The sequence below is a fragment of the Conger conger genome, chromosome 10 (assembly GCF_963514075.1).
Source record: "Conger conger chromosome 10, fConCon1.1, whole genome shotgun sequence".
In the NCBI taxonomy this organism is placed as follows: domain Eukaryota; kingdom Metazoa; phylum Chordata; class Actinopteri; order Anguilliformes; family Congridae; genus Conger; species Conger conger.
This window is the reverse complement of record NC_083769.1, coordinates 5,611,960-5,630,122: the sequence shown is the minus strand read 5'-3', so window position 1 is coordinate 5,630,122 and position 18,163 is coordinate 5,611,960. Positions and strand designations below refer to the sequence as shown.

Genomic DNA, 18,163 nt, shown 5'->3' with positions numbered 1-18,163 from the left:
TTTAAAGTATTGTATGACTTTAAGAATGTTAAGTGCAGCCTGTCACTGTGTGCAGTGTAACCTACCGCAGATGGCTGAAAATAAATTTGTTTCAATTCTTTGTGGTAAAGAAATTAATTTTGTGAGAGAAAAAAATTTGGATCTAGAGCTGGATGTAATTTGTGTGAAACGAGTGTACCATAGGTTTCTGTGAAACTTGAGTCAATAGAAGCAGCAAAGCAAATAAGACAAACACTATCGAGTCCTATCCAGAGTGAGGCTGGGATGGGACATTTTGGGTCCTTGAAGGTTAAACAGAGCGTTAAATGCAGATGTTTTGGGTTTCAGTGCCTGAGTCAGCAAACACTGCCACCTAATGCGTTCAGTGCTTTGTTTGTTTGCTTTGTTGCGGCACACTATGTTCGCAGCAAGCAGTTCCTGTGGAATGATTTTAAATTAATGTGTCATTCCGTGTCAAATCAGCGGAGAAGGCTGTTGCAGCACCATCTCAGATTTTATTCAAACCTTGTCTATATCATGAATGGGTCCCAAAACCTAGGCCTGTAAAATATTTCTGGTTGCATCCTCAAATATGTTTTCATATTTTTTCCGCCCTTGATATTATTTCATTTTCATAGGCTCAAAAACTCCTTATCTGGGCAGCCATGTTTAGGCATTAATATCTTGACAATATAATATCTTGATAATAATATCTCACCAAACTTTATAGAATGGAAGACAAACAATATTTTCTGTATGCCGAAACCATTCAAAGTCTGTACTGCATGCCATTTTATTTTTATAAGGCCCTAGATTTGGAATGAAGTCCAAAATTCCTAAACGAGAGTGATCTTTTATAAATTTTGTGCCAATATTTGAGGTCTCTACCACTAATGGACATTATATGGATATTAGAAACAAAACAAGGCGTGTCTAGCATATTTTGGTCATTTTCATAGGACTAACATTTTAAGTGGGGTAGCTGGTAGGAACATAGAAATGTACATGGAAATGGTTTGATGTATGGTTATTAAGGGTACAAATTACAAATGTCCTTCCATGTTCCCTCTAGGAAAAAAGTGTCCATAATGAAGAAGCAGATGTCATGTTTGGAACCTGGATTCAGAACGTTCCCCACAGGGAAACGATTGTTTTAGTCTCCAACTTATGATTCTCTTGAATTTATCATTATGAAATTTGATATTTCTTGCCATTTCAACACACAGCTTTGCATGGGTTTATTCAAAGTGTGCTCTTTGCAGAGTGCTGATAAATATCTTGTTCTGGAATTTTCTGGGTATTTTGGAATGACATTGCATGTCCCAGCTAAATCAAATACCGAATTAAACCATTGGAACATTATATGCCCTTCTGGTGCGGCATGACTTGAATTTGAGATCCAGATTACTGTGCATAAGCCTCTCCATTTACTTCAATATCCTTCATAAAAACATTTATTAGCCATAACCAGATTTGTGAGTTTTTTGTTGTTGTTTAGAATCACACACAGGGTATGTAAATGAAGCAGTTAAAGTTTCTAAAAGGGACAGTTCACCCAAGAATAAAATATAGCTATTTTTCCACTTACCCAGAGTGCTATCTATCCATTCAAATAGTTTTGCTGAGATTTGATGAGTCTTCTATATTTCTGCTCCAGCTCACTGTGAAAGTGGACCTCAATGGTGCCAGTATTTGCAGCACTCAAACTACCAAAAATGTATGACTAAATGTTTGGCCATGCCTACAAACTATTACTAAGGTTTCATGGTGTGCATTGGTTTTGTACTCATGTGACAGAGGTGAGGCCTGTTCCAGGTGTCAACCCACAGCCCTCCCTCCCTGGCTGGCCGGATAAGCCTGAGCGAAAGACCAAGGTCCCCTGCTGGCGTGTCCAGGGGGTGAACCACATCCTGTGGCTGCCTTTCACCGGCTAACTCCGGTCTCCAGCCTCCGCTACATTCACTTGTCCTCCATAATAACAAAGTCCCGTTCCGTTAACTTCTGATATGCACCAGTACAGACCCACTGTCATCCCAAATCTGTGCCTCCACCATGTGATGTCAGCTCAGGGGAACAGAACTGCATGTGGCACGTGAGGAGAGTGGTCCAATGATGCGGAACCGTGCATGGTGCTTCACTGTGAAATAAACAAAGTGTGTTCGTGACTGATTTTCATATATTAGCGAGCCAGGGACTGTTACTGCCTGCTTGAATCATCCTGACACGGCTGATGACTTGCAGTGATGCTTGTGGGGTTTGGATTCATCCCTGCATTGATTGAGTTCCAGTGGCGTAATGAGACGACATCAGAAGAGACAAGCCAGCTTGGTTCCAGATCCAGCCGGAGACACTTGTGTGAGCCAGTAGTTCTGTGTCTGCCCAGAAAGGCCCGTTTATAATGCGCCTCAGATGAGAAGGAATGGGTGTGTGTTTGTTTTTGTGTGTGTGTGTGTGTGTTTGTGTGTATGTGCATACTTGTGTCTGTGTGTGTGTTTGTTTGTTTGTGTGTGCATGCATACGTGTGTGTGTGTGTGTGTGTGTGTGCAGTGTGTGTGTGTGTTTGGTTGTGTGTGAGTGTGTGTGTGTGCATACTTGTGTGTGTATGTATGTGTGCAGCATGTGTGTGTGCATACGTGTTTGTGTGTGTGTTTGTGTGCACGCATGTGTGTGTATGTATGTATGTGTGCGGTGTTTGTTTGTGTGTGTGCATGTGTGTGTGTGTTTGGTTGTGTGTGTGTGTGTATGTGTGCATACTTGTGTGTGTATGTATGTGTGCAACATGTGTGTGTGCATACGTGTTTGTGTGTGTTTGTGTGCATGCGTGTGTGTGTATGAATGTATGTGTGTGGTGTGTGTTTGTGTGTGTGCATGTGTGTGTGGGTTTGTATGTATGTGTGCGGTGTGTGTGTGTGTTGGTGCATACTTGTGTGTGTGTGTGTGTGTGTGTGCATGTGTGTGTCTGTGTGTATGTGTGTTTGTGCATACTTGTGTGTGTGTGTGTGAGTGTGCTTGCATGTGTGTATGTGTGTGTGAGCTTGCATGCGCGTGTGTGTGTGCGTGCATGCATGCATACATGTGTTTCCATTCCAGTAATATGTGGGTAGTGCCTAACCTAACGTTAGTTACTGCTAACACTGGTACAAAAATTGGGCCCTTATAAAACATGTCTGCCGTTCACCTGCTGGTTCTACTTTCCCCCATTTTCTAAAGTTGGGGGGGCCCAAGAAAAATAATAAACCAACTTAGCTACACGAGCTGATCAACCGGCTAGTGCTGGTAGCTTGTCTGAGCTGGTAGCTGGTCAACCAGCTGTTTCAAAACATGGCTTGAACTGGTATGAACTGGTCAACCATCTACACCATGTTGAGTATGGAGCTGGTCTGAACTGGTCAAGCAGCTACCAGTTGTTTCAAACCTAGCTTGAGCTGGTATAGATATGGCCCATGCCCTACCAAGGTGTAACTACTTGGCAGATATGCCAATAGCAGTTAGGCCAAATTATCCCTCTTTTCCACTTCTTAAGCATGAAAATAACATAATCCCTACAATCTTTGGTGCAGCTGCAGAAATCCTTTGACTGTGAAAGGATAGCTGCAGTTTTTGAATACACTGAGCTACAGATGGGTCCCATCACCCATATCTACAAACAGTCTGGGTGGAAGGTTTTTAAATCTAAAAAACATATAATGAGATTAAATGATTGTGCTGTCGTTACATCACACAACATTTTTCTCAGGCATGTTTTAGGTTTGTTTGTGTGTTTTCCTGCTGTACACAGCATTGATGTTTACTCTAGTTCTAGCTGGTAGAAATGTAATCACAGTTAACTGATACACAACTGCGGTTTCACAAAAAATGAGTTTGTTTGAAAGGAATGTCAGTCTACACCCATGACAGAGTCAGGGGTTTCATGTTGGGTGATAAACTACCATGGCCAACCAGTACAACATTATCTTGCACCGATTTTTCATGCCCTGGAAATCAGTTCATATATATATATATACTGAATCCTGGATAAGCGCCACCCCACAATGATATTCTGCAATTGCAAGGAGAAATATAATAGATATAAAATAGATGTAAATACATATAATCTGTGAAAGATTGTAGCAACAAAGGTTAAGGTTAGGGTTAGGGTTAGGGTTAAGATGTAACATTAACAATATTAATTGAGCATAGAGACGTTTGTAACGTTTTGTATGTGCGCGTTTGAGAGCCTCGGTTTCGGTTGGGGAATTAGATCGTACTGTTAACTCCGACCACTCATATGGCCGGGCGTTCAGAATTTGGAACACAGCGGCGGATTTCAGTGGTCAGAACATTTCACCTGTCGTCAAATTAGTGTGAGATCAGACTCACCTGTAATGGTGTGCAGGGCAGGGGCTAAAAACTGCCCTCCATGGAGTACTTTCTGTGGGCCCATGAGAGATAAGCAAGCTAACAAAATAAAGCATTTTGTATCATTTTCCACAGAGGATAGACAAATAAAAGATAATAATCTGTCATTATGAATTATGCACTGCCTGTGAAGCTAGGGCAACTGGAGAAGTGCTGCCCCCTCACAAGATACGTACATCTAATGGGAGGAGCTGTATAAAACACCAACCTTACCTGTTCTGGCCCGTGCTCATTTTACACTGCTCTGCCATGCAATGCGGCCCGCTAGCTGTAGCTGCATTGCTGGAATTGCCCTGCTCTGGAAATCCTCAAAGCTGCCCTGCTGCCTGGCTCAGTCTGCATGCTAAAGCCATAGCGCTGCCTGGCTCATTCTGCATGCTAAAGTCATAGCACTGCCTGGCTCATTCAGCATGCTAAAGTCATAGCACTGCCTGGCTCATTCAGCATGCTAAAGTCATGGCACTGCCTGCCTCATTCAGCATGCTAAAGTCATAGCACTGCCTGCCTCATTCAGCATGCTAAAGCCATAGCACTGCCTGCCTCATTCAGCATGCTAAAGCCATAGCACTGCCTGGCTCATTCAGCATGCTAAAGTCATGGCACTGCCTGGCTCATTCAGCATGCTAAAGTCATTTTAGTTTTGGTATGCCTATGCTGTTGTTCTTTGCTGGCACATGTACCACAAATGTAATTTTATTTGTGTTGGCATTGATTTGTATTTGGCAATACAATTCAGCACAAAGTCTAAACTGTCAGCGGTGCACATTCTGTACCACTGAATATATTTGAGATTAACCTCCCTTTAATAAGGCAACAACAAACGCTCTATGTCTAAATCAAAAATTAACTTTACAAAAATAAACATAGAGAAATAGCCTATATTTATATTCTTCAAATGTGAGATTAACTGAATATACCAAATTGAGTATCTTCACCCATGAACTTCACCTTTACAGGCACGCCACCAAACCAATTAGTCAAGATATCAGTCAGAAATATGCACAGTGAAAGTACTGCTTTTCCTTTTATCTCTGTCTGTGACATCAAATACTTAATCTTAATCACCTCAGTAAAAAAGTAATGTATCAAAATTGACATTGCGTGGCGTATTCAGATGTGCAGTCTTCCCCTGTTGACAAGACAATTATTGTCAATTATTGTTACATGTCAACAGGTAAAATCTAACCTTCATGAGAAGTAAAGCATCGCTGCTAGCTAAAGGGCAGCGAACTGCACAACCGTTTACAGATAGATAGATAGATAGATAGATACTTTATTCATCCCGAGGGAAATGTTAGGCATCCAGTAGCTTATACATACACACATATACACACATATCTCACACACATAAAGATCAAAATCACTCACAGAAAAGTAAGAAATAAAGAGCATGTGAAGTGATTACAAAGGCCTAGTAGGGACTGGCCCTGTGATATATTGACCATGATAAGGTGCTATGGTAGATTGTGTGGAATGGTGGTAGTGCAAAAGTACAAAGTAAACAGTAAACAGTAAACTCAACAGGGGTAAAAGTGAGGATTACAGTCCAGATTGTGTAGAGGGCTAATATAGCCTGTTAGGACAGTCAGACAGATATTGGATAGAGGATGGTAGACAAGGTGATGTGGTGGAAGGAGCAGAACGAGACTCATGCTGAAAAGTCCAATTCTCTCCTCCCGTTTTGTGTGATATTGTATAACTGAATGGCCCATGGAACAAAGGACCTTCTTAACCTGTCTGTTGAGCATGTCAGAGACAGGGGTCTGCTGGGGTGGGTCAGGCCTCGCTCCCTAGCTTTGCTCCTACTCCAACTTCCACTCCTGTCGCGTCACCACTTCTGCCTGTGCCTGTGACTGCAGCACTGCCCTGCTCACATCTGGCTCCAGTGGGAAATCACCCACCTTGTGAGGGACTAGCTCTGCGCTAATAAATAACAGGGCTTCACATCAGTGCTAATCCCAGACTGTGGGTTCACCCAGGCGAAGGATGGGGACGGGGACCTCGCTATGAGCGGCCAACGGATGGTACAGTAACTCACCTCCCACTCAGGAGCTAGCATGTTGCTGCATTGGGAGCTAGCGTGTTGCTGTGTCAGGAGCTTGCGCATTGCTGTGTCAGGAGCTAGTGTGTTGCTGGGTCAGGAGCTAGCGTGTTGCTGTGTCGAAAGCTAGCACATTGCTGTGTCGGGAGCTAGCATGTTGCTGTGTCGGGAGCTAGCACATTGCGATGTCAGGAGCTAGCATGTTGCTGTGTCAGGAGCTAGCGCGTTGCTGTGTGGGGAGTTAGCACATTGCTGTGTCAGGAGCTAGCATGTTGCTGTGTCGGGAGCTAGCGTGTTGCTGTGTCGAGAGCTAGCATGTTGCTGTGTCGAGAGCTAGCACATTGCTGTGTCGGGAGCTAGCGTGTTGCTGTGTCGAGAGCTAGCACATTGCTGTGTCGGGAGCTAGCGTGTTGCTGTGTCGGGAGCTAGCGTGTTGCTGTGTCGAGAGCTAGCACATTGCTGTGTGGGGAGCTAGCGCGTTGCTGTGTCAGGAGCTAGCGCGTTGCTGTGTCGAGAGCTAGCACATTGCTGTGTCAGGAGCTAGCACGTTGCTGTGTCGGGAGCTAGCCATTGCTGTGTCGAGAGCTAGCACGTTGCTGTGTCAGGAGCTAGCGCGTTGCTGTGTCGAGAGCTAGCACATTGCTGTGTCAGGAGCTAGCATGTTGCTGTGTCGGGAGCTAGCGTGTTGCTGTGTCGAGAGCTAGCACGTTGCTGTGTCGAGAGCTAGCACATTGCTGTGTCGGGAGCTAGCGTGTTGCTGTGTCGAGAGCTAGCACATTGCTGTGTCGGGAGCTAGCGTGTTGCTGTGTCGGGAGCTAGCGTGTTGCTGTGTCGAGAGCTAGCACATTGCTGTGTGGGGAGCTAGCGCGTTGCTGTGTCAGGAGCTAGCGCGTTGCTGTGTCGAGAGCTAGCACATTGCTGTGTCAGGAGCTAGCGTGTTGCTGTGTCGGGAGCTAGCGCGTTGCTGTGTGGGGAGCTAGCACATTGCTGCATTGGGAGCTAGCACGTTGCTGTGTCAGGAGCTAGCACGTTGCTGTGTCGAGAGCTAGCACATTGCTGTGTCAGGAGCTAGCACGTTGCTGTGTCAGGAGCTAGCACGTTGCTGTGTCGAGAGCTAGCACGTTGCTGTGTCAGGAGCTAGCGCGTTGCTGTGTCGAGAGCTAGCACATTGCTGTGTCGGGAGCTAGCGCGTTGCTGTGTGGGGAGCTAGCACATTGCTGTGTCGAGAGCTAGCACGTTGCTGTGTCAGGAGCTAGCGCGTTGCTGTGTCGAGAGCTAGCACATTGCTGTGTCAGGAGCTAGCACGTTGCTGTGTCAGGAGCTAGCACGTTGCTGTGTCAGGAGCTAGCGCATTGCTATATCGGGAGCTAGCGTGTTGCTGTGTTGGGAGCTAGCGCATTGCTGTGTCAGGAGCCAGATGTAGGTGGGTCCACTAAGAGGAAGCTAAAGAGAAAGTGGTTCTGAAATTGCAAGGTTTTTAGTTTATTTCGAGCATGTCCATATTTCTATCATCCTGCTTGTGTATTTATATGAGTTTATTTCCCTCTTAAATGGCCTCTATGATGCTTTCACCCTAATGTGGGATAGGCCTACCTCCAGGGGCCTGTTCTACAAAGCAGGATTACTGAGTTAGCTGGATAACTACACTGAGTAAAACCCTGTTCAAATCTGGAACATGGACTGAAGTAAAATGCAGGAGGCTTGGCTGAACATAAAAATAGCTTCTTCTTTTTTTTTTTTCTGTCTTGATTTGCAGATACCAGCATTATGGAGGTGACGCATCTGAAATGCTTTGTTTGACAATTTACTTCCCAATCAAATTTTATCATAACACATTTATTGTCATCTGAAATGGTTCTGAATGTCAGTTTTTACATTAAGAAAATAATCTGAAATGGTTTTGAATGTATTCAAGATGGCCGCCAAATAGCATTGATTTCAATGGTAAATAATACCATTATTTGACTGATAAATACATTTTTAAGCATTTTCCTGTTGTTTATCACATTTCACAAAGGTCACAATCGACTGTTTGGGACATAATAAGTTTAATTGGGAAGTAAGTAATACGGCACAGGACATGGATTTAAAATAAATGCAACACCTTTTATCCATTTCTATCATAATATTCATTATGACATGTTGTGTAGATAAATATTTATTGCTTTCATAACTCATGCAGACACAATTTTAAGTGACCAAATAAGCTGGCAAAGCATGTTTACGAATACAAGGATACCCATTAAGTGTGAAGCAGTGAGAAAAAACTGAGGCAACAGGTTTTGAATATCAAACAAGCAGTCTGTTGCACTCTTTTTTTAAATGTTCTACTTTTAGCTTAAGAAAGAAGGTAAGATTTCCTGAGATATTCACAGTCACAGTTTTGTTGGAATGGATTTTGTCTGAATGAAACAGGCATCACTGCAGTTACTACAGCAACCATTAACAACACCATGCCCTGCAGTTTGCCATCAGATTAGCCGATGACTGTCTATAGCTGGAGGCCTGTGGCATGGCCACTTGCATAATTCATTATCATGGTGAACCGAAGCAACTTTTCCCTGGGTTACTCATAATTGAATGGAATCATAGCATGAATAGTATTATTATGTTCACCGGTCCTTACAAGATAGGAATCCTTGTTACTGGATAAATGGTAAATGGCAATACCACACACTAATGAGTTTTCTCTGAACAGTAGACATCAAATTCAAACAGATGTGAAACATAACATGTTAAATAAAAGATAAATGAATGTATGCAACAGTTCCTCCATGGTTCGTCACTCCTGGTACATAATTTGAATGTGTCCAGACAAGCAAATGTAAGTAATTAACGGCAGTTGCACTTTCATTTGGTTCAACTGCAGAGCCTTTTTACTAAACCTTAAGAAATAATTGAAACAAGTGTGAAATAAAGGCATTAAAAGGCCTCTTGCTTGCTTTCATTACTCAAGTCCAGACAAAAGTGCAAAGCCAACTACACAGGTACACATGAATAGGCCCATCTGGAATCAATGCCCAGATGTCCCTTGTAAGGACTCCCCCCCTCCTAAGGGCCAGTTTTTGTAATGTTTGTAATGTATAGGATGTGACTTGAAATGCTATCATGAGTGGACAGGCCTTTCAATGCAGCCAATTCTCCAAGATTTCAATGGGAATAGAGTGCTCCAGGCGTGTATTTGTTCCACCATCTTCTCCAATGTACGTTGAGCATGACTGGTTTGCTGGAAAGCATTAGCTGCCAGTCTCCTGGACTGTGCCGCGTTTCATATGAACTGACATGTGGTTTTAATCGAAAGTGGACCTGGCCCATCAGAAACACTTTCCACACCCCCAGCCTTGAATTCCTGCACAGGGCCTTGGAGACAGCAGCATTCTCTCCAACTAAACAGACCCACTGATTAAATACTAGATTAAGTGAATGAGCTAAAAAAAATAAAAAAAAATCCTTCTGAAAATTTATGTGGAGACAGTTTGTGGAATTTTGTAGGACATACGTAGATAGAGTCTGGATATGAGTCCTGAAGTTCACGTTATACCACAGAAGATTTCTGAACTTTTCCTCCGTTCTGTTCTGCTGTATATGGTACAGTATAGTCCATAACAGAGTTCTCTGAACACTTTCCCTATCTATGCGTGACCGTTATTATTTTACCAAAGATATTAGGATACAATTGAGATTCTAAAACCACTGCAAAAATATAACGATAGTTCTACTTGGTTTTGAAATATGAGTGAATAAATCAAGCCCTATCACAAAAGCCCTATATCACAGTTAGGGACAGTGAAATAGAACCTGTGGATATGGGTCCATAAATGCTTTAAATCATACATGCCAGAGGAAGTTAATTTAGCCATTTGATAATGGTGCAATTCTGCCATTTGTAATGTAAGCAAAGAGTGGCTTTAATTAAGGTAAGCGAGCAGACCTCTCGACCTGAGTCTCTAGCTCATTAACTTGAAAACACACTAGTCCAATGAACCCATTAGCAACTGCAAAACTGTCTGACTTCAGTCTGGTAAAGATCCATGCAACGTAAAGGGAATACAGGCCAAATGATCGGGTTCAGTCTCATCTACGTCTCATAATATTTTAAGACATTATTGAGGATAATTCAATGCAGTTGTTAACTTGTTAACGTCAAATGCTATCTAAAGACATAGCCTAGCCAACTCTATCACACTGATTTATTCATTATCGAGTGATTTATAGTTTTGATGGAGGTATGCTGGTCTTCCCTCTCGTCCTTTGAGGGCTTAAATTAATTGACGTGTTCAGCTGACGTATTCACTTATCTGCACGAGAAGCATGTTTTCACTCAGTGGCTCGTACGCGTCCCACTCGTCTGATACTAAGGGCAGCGGCTGCTGAACCGGCCTTCCAAGTTCAACTGTCAAAGTGCATCAAAGTGCCGCTGGCGACACTCCCACCTCCTCAGATTTGGCAATGCTCGGATAATAGGCTCACCTCAAACACTGATCACAGGTGTGTATTCCGAAGCAAAATCTGCAACTTGTCTCAAAAAAAGAGCTTACATATTTAGTTTAAAATTTGCTCAACTGGTTATCTACAGAATAATAGGTAGGCTAGGCTAGATGGTTTTGGCTACTTTCACATAATTCCCCTTAAAATTGAAATCAACACAGCTGAAGGTTGTAATCCTACCAAGGTCTAATATCCATCTATGAAATGTAAATGTGTCTGTAGTTTGGCTTGCAGCGTGTTGCTAACTGATTTACTGAAGTTGACATTAGTGGTTTACCTGACCCATAAAAAATAATTATAGCAAGCCTATAACAAAATTATGGCATGTACAGGGCTCATCCAACAATCATTATTTCATAACTTCAAGTTCAGAATTAGGAAAGGGCTCGTCCAACAGTGTATACAGTGTGATGTTAGCTCACACAGTACAAGCCTGAGTGAGCACGAGTCACCAAATCCGAACTCTGCCGGAGGAATACACAACGATACCACGCAGGGGATAAATGGGACTAATTCAGTCAGCAGGGATGAATATTCAGTCTCAAACTGGTAAGGGAAATTTGTGTCATTTCACAGTATACTTTGGTATATTTTTACGTACACTATCCGTCTCGCTCGTGACTGCAAAATGTCACTTGTAATGCAGCAACGGTGAGCAACCATGCGACGTCACGCTCCCGAGATGCTTTTATTATTCGAAAAACCGGGACAAAACCCACAGGATCAATTTGATCTGTGATAGCATTTGAAATGCATTTCAAAATCAGGATAATTCTGATCAAGTTCTGAAATACTGGGCCCTAGTGTTTCAAGTCACAAAAGCGGTGTATTGAAGCAGTGCCGTAGCACATTCCATTAAAGTAAGGTAGGCTACTCCCTGCTTAATTTGGATTTAAACAGTACATTTATTTACAGTTACATGGAAAATAACCATTAAATTATTCGTAGTGCATGGCCATATATCATTATGAAGACGCTCTTGGGATAGATTTGAAAACATTGTACGTTTGCCATCTTGTGGTCAGAACACAGAGCAGCAGCTTTGTGAAGTCAAATCCAGCTGGTTTTCTGTTGAGTGACGGCTGAGTTTACAACCACATCACTGGGCAGTTGTTTTGCAGAGTGTTGTTTGACAGTTGTTTCTCGGTCATGTCTATGAAAATCCCATTTCCTTCTTCTGCTCATATCGCCTATTTGAAATGTACAAAGCATACAATACAAACTGCTAGTAATACTAACAGGCTACTGCTACTACTATTACAACTATAGCTAATTAATAATAAGAAATATTATATTCTTCTTCTTCTTCTTCTTCTTCTTCTTCTTCTTCTTCTTCTTATTATTATTATTATTAATTATATTATATATTATATATATATTATAGTATATTAATATAATAATAATAATAATAATAATAATAATAATAATAATAATAATAATAAACAAATCCTAGTCATATTTTCGAATTTGGAAAATTGGCTTTTAGTTATAAGGCAGTCTCGTCTTGGCACGTGCTCCGAAAACAAAATGTGAGTGAAATGTGAAGTTAGTCAAAACCTGAGATGATTTACGCCACGCCTTTCTGAAATAGCTTTTCCTGGTTTCCTAATATTTTGACATCACGTGGACAATCTAGGAGAGGGTTGCGCTTTAAAACATATGAATTGCATCGAATACGTTTATAATATTACTATGCACGCAACCATGCAGTTGTGTATTGACCGAAGTGCGTATGAAATTATGAAACTGGAAGAAGAACCTCCCCATTTTGAGCAATCTCGCAATCATGTCTGAGGAGAGCCAAAATGGAGGCGCTGCCTGGGAGTAAAAAGATTGACATCTTTTTGAGCCAATCCCTTTCTCTTTACTCTGTTAGTGCCACCAGTAACAACATCTGGGCGGGACTTTACGCGTTTATCTTTTCAAAATGGCGGGTGAGGTCGTATTAGGAAGGGGCAGTGAGTGAAAAGCGTACTTATTTGGATTATTCGCTCAAACAGAGTAAGAAAATATTCTCTCACAGTGTAAATAGTTATTGTTTGTTTTCGTGTCTGTAGTGGCCGGCATACGCGGACTGTGTAAAATGAAGGGGAAGGAACGGTCGCCGGTAAAAAAGCGTTCACGGGCCTTGGATGAGATCCGAGATAGAGGAGGGAACCACCCAACCAGCAAGAAAATGGGGGCTCTTTCTGCCTCTGGAGGCAGCAATAACGGTAACAGCTCGGCGAAAAGTGAAGGGGGTTCGGCCCGGAGAAGTTTACTCGGCGAAAAGAGAGAGAGTCGGGATTTTGATGGACACGCTTCTAGCCGAACTGGGAGTAACCACAGCTACACCAGTCCTGCTGCGAGTTCCAGCAGCAAGAACCACAACCCCAGCCTGGCGCTCGAGCCCGCTGCGCGGACCAACTCGCGCGCTGAGCCACGACCCCCGCTTCCCAATAACGAGAGTGAGTACAAGACCCTTAAAATTAGCGAATTGGGCTCACAACTGAGCGATGAGGAAATTGAGGATGGACTCTTTCACGAGTTTAAGAAATTCGGGGACGTCAGTGTAAAAATAAGCCGAATTAACGACGAGAGGGTGGCCTTCGTTAACTTCAGACGGCCTGAAGATGCGCGAGCGGCCAAACACGCGCGTGGACGATTAGTGCTGTATGACAGGCCGCTAAAAATCGAGGCTGTGTACATTAATCGGAGGAGGAGTCGCTCTCCCATTGAGAAAGATCCATATGCAGCTGTTGCTGGGCACAGACATTTGCATACCCAGAGACCGCTGTCTCCAACAGGTTTGGGATACAGAGACTACAGGCTGCAGCAGTTAGCCCTGGGCCGCCTCCCCCCTCCCCCGCCGCCACCCCTGCCCCGAGACCTGGAGAGGGAACGGGAATACGCTTTCTTTGAGGCTCGTGCGCGCCCCGCCTACATCGCTGAACGCGCCGCTTTCCGCGAAGAAGAGTTTATCTCGCCAGAGGATGACCAGAGGGCGAATAGAACGTTGTTTCTGGGCAACCTGGATATCACAATCACGGAGAACGACCTCAGGAGGGCGTTTGACAGGTTCGGCGTGATCACGGAGGTCGACATCAAGCGGCCCAGCAGGGGGCAAAGCAGCACCTACGGCTTTCTCAAGTATGAAAACTTAGACATGGCGCACCGGGCCAAGCTGAGCATGTCCGGCAAGATCGTGGGCCGCAACCCCATCAAGATCGGCTACGGCAAGGCCACGCCCACCACCCGGCTGTGGGTCGGCGGGCTGGGGCCGTGGGTGCCCCTGGCGGCGTTGGCGCGCGAGTTCGACCGCTTCGGCACCATCCGGACGATCGACTACCGGAAGGGCGACACGTGGGCCTACATCCAGTACGAGAGCCTGGACGCGGCCCAGGCGGCCTGCACCCACATGCGGGGCTTCCCCCTGGGCGGCCCGGAGAGGCGGCTCCGGGTGGACTTCGCCGACACCGAGCACCGCTACCAGCAGCAGTTCCTGCAGCCCCTGCCCCTGCCGCACTACGACATCGTGGCCGAGTCGTTCGTGCACCGCGCGGCCCCCGATGCGCTGCGGGTGCGGGACAGGAGCCCCCCGCCCCCCCTGCACTTCCGGGAGCGGGAGCTGTACCCCGGGGCGGAGTGGGCGGCCCCGGGCGTGCGGGAGCGGGGCCGGCCCGCCGCGTTCGAGGCGCTGGAGCACCTGGAGCGGGAGCGGCGGCCGCGGGAGGCCTGGTCGCTGGAGCGCGAGCTGCAGAGCCGCGACCCCGCCCGCAAGCGCCGCCTGCCGGAGGACGGCCGCCCGCCGGACCGCTCCCCCGACGCCCTGCGGCGCCGCCACGCGCCCTCCCCCGACCGCTCCCCCGACGCCGGCCGCTTCAGCGACTCGGAGCGCCCGCCCCGCCTCGACCGCCCGTCCCCCCCCGACCGCCCCCTCGCCGACCGGCACCTCAAAGCGCCGCCGGGGGCCGAGCCGGGCGCCGGCGCCCCCCCGGGAGGTGACCGGAAGCGTAGGACGGGGCCCGGCGAGGCAGGGAAGGGCCCCGCCAAAAAGGAGCGCCTGTCGGACCCGCCTGGCTCCTCCAAGGGCTCCCAGGGGCCCAAGCAGGACGGCGGCGGGCAGAAGCTGGGCCTGGCCTGGCAGGGCATGCTGCTGCTGAAGAACAGCAGCTTCCCCACCTGCATGCACCTGCTGGAGGGGGACCTGGCCGTGGCCCGCGGCCTGCTGCTGGACGGCTCCACGCGCGAGCAGGTGGGCCAGCTGAAGATCACCCAGCGGCTGCGTCTGGACCAGCCCAAGCTGGACGAGGTGACGCGCCGCATCCGGGCCGCGGGGCCGGGCGGGTACTCCGTCCTGCTGGCGGTCCCGGGCGGGCCGGACGAGCCCTCCCCCTCCGACCCCGCCTGCTCCACCCAGCGGCCGCTGCGCAACCTGGTCTCCTACCTGAAGCAGAAGCAGGCCGCCGGCGTCATCAGCCTGCCAGTGGGGGGCGCCAGAGACAAGGACAACGCGGGCGTCCTGCACGCTTTCCCCCCCTGCCACTTCTCGCAGCAGTTCCTGGATTCCTCCTCCAAGGCGCTGGCCAAAACGGAGGAGGACTACCTGGTGATGATCATTGTGCGCGGGGCCTCGTAGTGGGGAGGCCACGCCGCACGGGGAGCGCACACGGGCCCTGTGAACGCGCCGCGGGGGAGCGCACACGGGCCCTGTGAACGTGTCTGGAGCACTGCATGCACTGTCCTGCGTTATGGGATGAGGCAATCTTAGCAGGGAACGGCCGTACACGATTTTCTTTTGCCAGACAGAATCCACACTCCTGTAAGTGCGTGTCAGTGACGTGTGAATGTAGTTATTTGGGACACAGTTGGTAAACAGGTTCTGCAGTTTAAAGGGTCAGTGTCATGCATGGTAACTTGAAATAGTCTATTAGTGAACCACATAGTGTAATTGAATATAATTATAATATAACATGCCTAGTTAACGCCTTTTTGACTCGAATTGTCCAATTATTAAAATTATAATAAAGCTAAAAGCACAGTTTGGATATGTTCTTTAAAGCTATAATTTAAAGGTAGAATCACAGACCATTAGAGTAGCCGCCTTCCAATGACAATAATAACCTTTCTTCATGCTTTTGATCTTGGTGTTGGTGTTCATACGTCCATAAGCACCAAGTCCTGGGTTTCCATGACACGACACCCTGTTTGAACTGATAATTAGCAGATGGGAAAGTGATGTATGTGAGCCGGGTCACGCTCTTTTTCAGATTAATCCTCAGAGGGTTCGCGCCGTACTGTCTCTGGCTGCAGATTGCCCATCCCATAATAATCCATGTGGTACTCCCATGACGACCGTGTCAGTCAGGTAGCCTGTAGAACACAGAAATCTGGAGCCGGCTTTGAATGATGTTTTGCAGGATACTGCTGTACTGGATAGAGCCCAGTTCCTGAGATTTGCACCATTATTTTCATGTTAACTGACCTGGGATGAAAAGAAAAATGTTAAAAATCTGCCGTCAGATTATTTGTGAAATTGTGGGTTTGGGGGGGGGGGGGGAGAGGGAGAAATACCTTTTGAGACATCTTAAAACCATTTCTGGCTGGCCCTAGTGAATGTGATTAAACTAGTTTGATAATTTACTTCAATTCAGCGTTTTCCCTGCAAGAACACAAGCTTTTTAATATTGGGGGGAAAAAAATCAAACCCATTTTTCCATATTTCTGTTCTGTTCTCTCATTTGTAGGAATTATTATTCTTTTTATTTTATTTTTTTTCCCCAACAGAGGGTTTTCACAGAATAAATAGCGGTGTTCTGGGGAAGTCTTTCTCAATCCCAGAAGGACCTTTATTCATAAACTATGAGCTGGTCTGGCCTCTGGTTTCCATATTCCATTCTCTTTCCATTATCAACAAAAAGCTAAAGGAACCCTGTCTCAGTAGTCCTAATCTGAGCTGATTTATACATATACGATATTATGAATATGGCCAGGGCTTTTTGGGTATACTCGGTCACCCCTGCAGAAGTTTGACTTGGGCATTTAGTTGCACGTTTGACAGTAGAGGCTTTTGTTAGAGTTATTTGGGCGCGCACATTTTGAAGGCTCTAATGAAATAATCCAAATGCAGTCCTTACACGTTGTTTAATTGGTTAAAGGCGCATTAAGCTGTTCGGCGCCCCATCTAGTATTCTCAGTCATTCAGCTGGAAGGATAACATTAAATCAGTTTGTTTGGATAAGTTATGGAAAAACAACCTATAATTTGAAGATTTGACTGTTAAAGATGTACAGTTATCACTGTCTCTTTATTTAGTCCTCATAGATGTTTTGGTTTTTTTATTTGTATTTATTATTTATTTTATTTTTTTATTTTTTTATTTTTTTGGGGCTTGGCACCAGTAGAATGGAGGTAAAAGGTGAATAAGAAAATCATTTATTTGCAACGTGCGACTGAAGCTGTGTTTGAGAGCTATTTGTTGATATTTTGTGCTGTGGTAAAACATTGCTTAAAATTATATAAACTAAGCCAACGGAGCTACTCATTTTTTATTTTCTTTTGTAATGAACATGCCATTTGTCATTGCATGACCCTGGTGACCCAGTAGTAATTGGATCTTGTTCCATAAAGTGTTAAAAGAATTAGGCAAAGCGTTCCTGTAGGATTTTATTTCGAAGCCAGCTGAAATGCAAAACTGTCTGAAAACCAAAAACAAAACAAATTAATTATTTAAAATGACAACCAGAAGTATCCCATGGACTCGGAACATAATACAGTTGCTTTTTATTTAACCAGGGTACACAAGTATGGAGTAATCATGATTTCATAAGGGAGATTAATATTTTTATCATTTACCATGCTGATTTATTTTGGTCCTCATTTTAAATGTATTTTTGTCCATCCTTTTTAATTTGATTCACATTTATTGTACTCTTAATACAACTGAAATATACATGAGTGTCAAATACATGAGTGTGTCAAAGTGTTCCTGTAAATTTGTTGGTGAAATATTTCCTGTTTTATGCTTGTCACGGACAGGGGTGTTATGATGGCCTGATATTAAGGGCTAATGACAGCAGTGAAAAGCCCTGTTAATAGCAGTGAAGTTTGCCCTTAGGATTGGTACTTCCAGAATCCCTATAGTGCAGATGTCCTGATTGATGCTGGCTTTGTTTTACAAAGGCTCACGCCCAGTCTAACCACACTGCTGCTGTAAGTCAAGGAAATGAAGTGTGTAAGAAGGAACACCTAACCATGAGCAAACGTGTAAGTGTTGAA

The 18,163-nt window shown here is 45.2% G+C and overlaps 1 protein-coding gene across 1 annotated transcript; it reads left to right on the top strand.

Annotated features, from left to right (window-relative positions):
• The first annotated feature begins 12,841 nt into the window (after nucleotides 1-12,841).
• Nucleotides 12,842-16,446, top strand: rbm15 (RNA binding motif protein 15). Its single transcript, XM_061258950.1, has one exon. The coding sequence runs from the start codon at nucleotides 12,990-12,992 to the stop codon at nucleotides 15,522-15,524; it is 2,535 nt and encodes an 844-aa protein (XP_061114934.1). The 5' UTR covers nucleotides 12,842-12,989; the 3' UTR covers nucleotides 15,525-16,446.
• The last annotated feature ends 1,717 nt before the right edge of the window (nucleotides 16,447-18,163 follow it).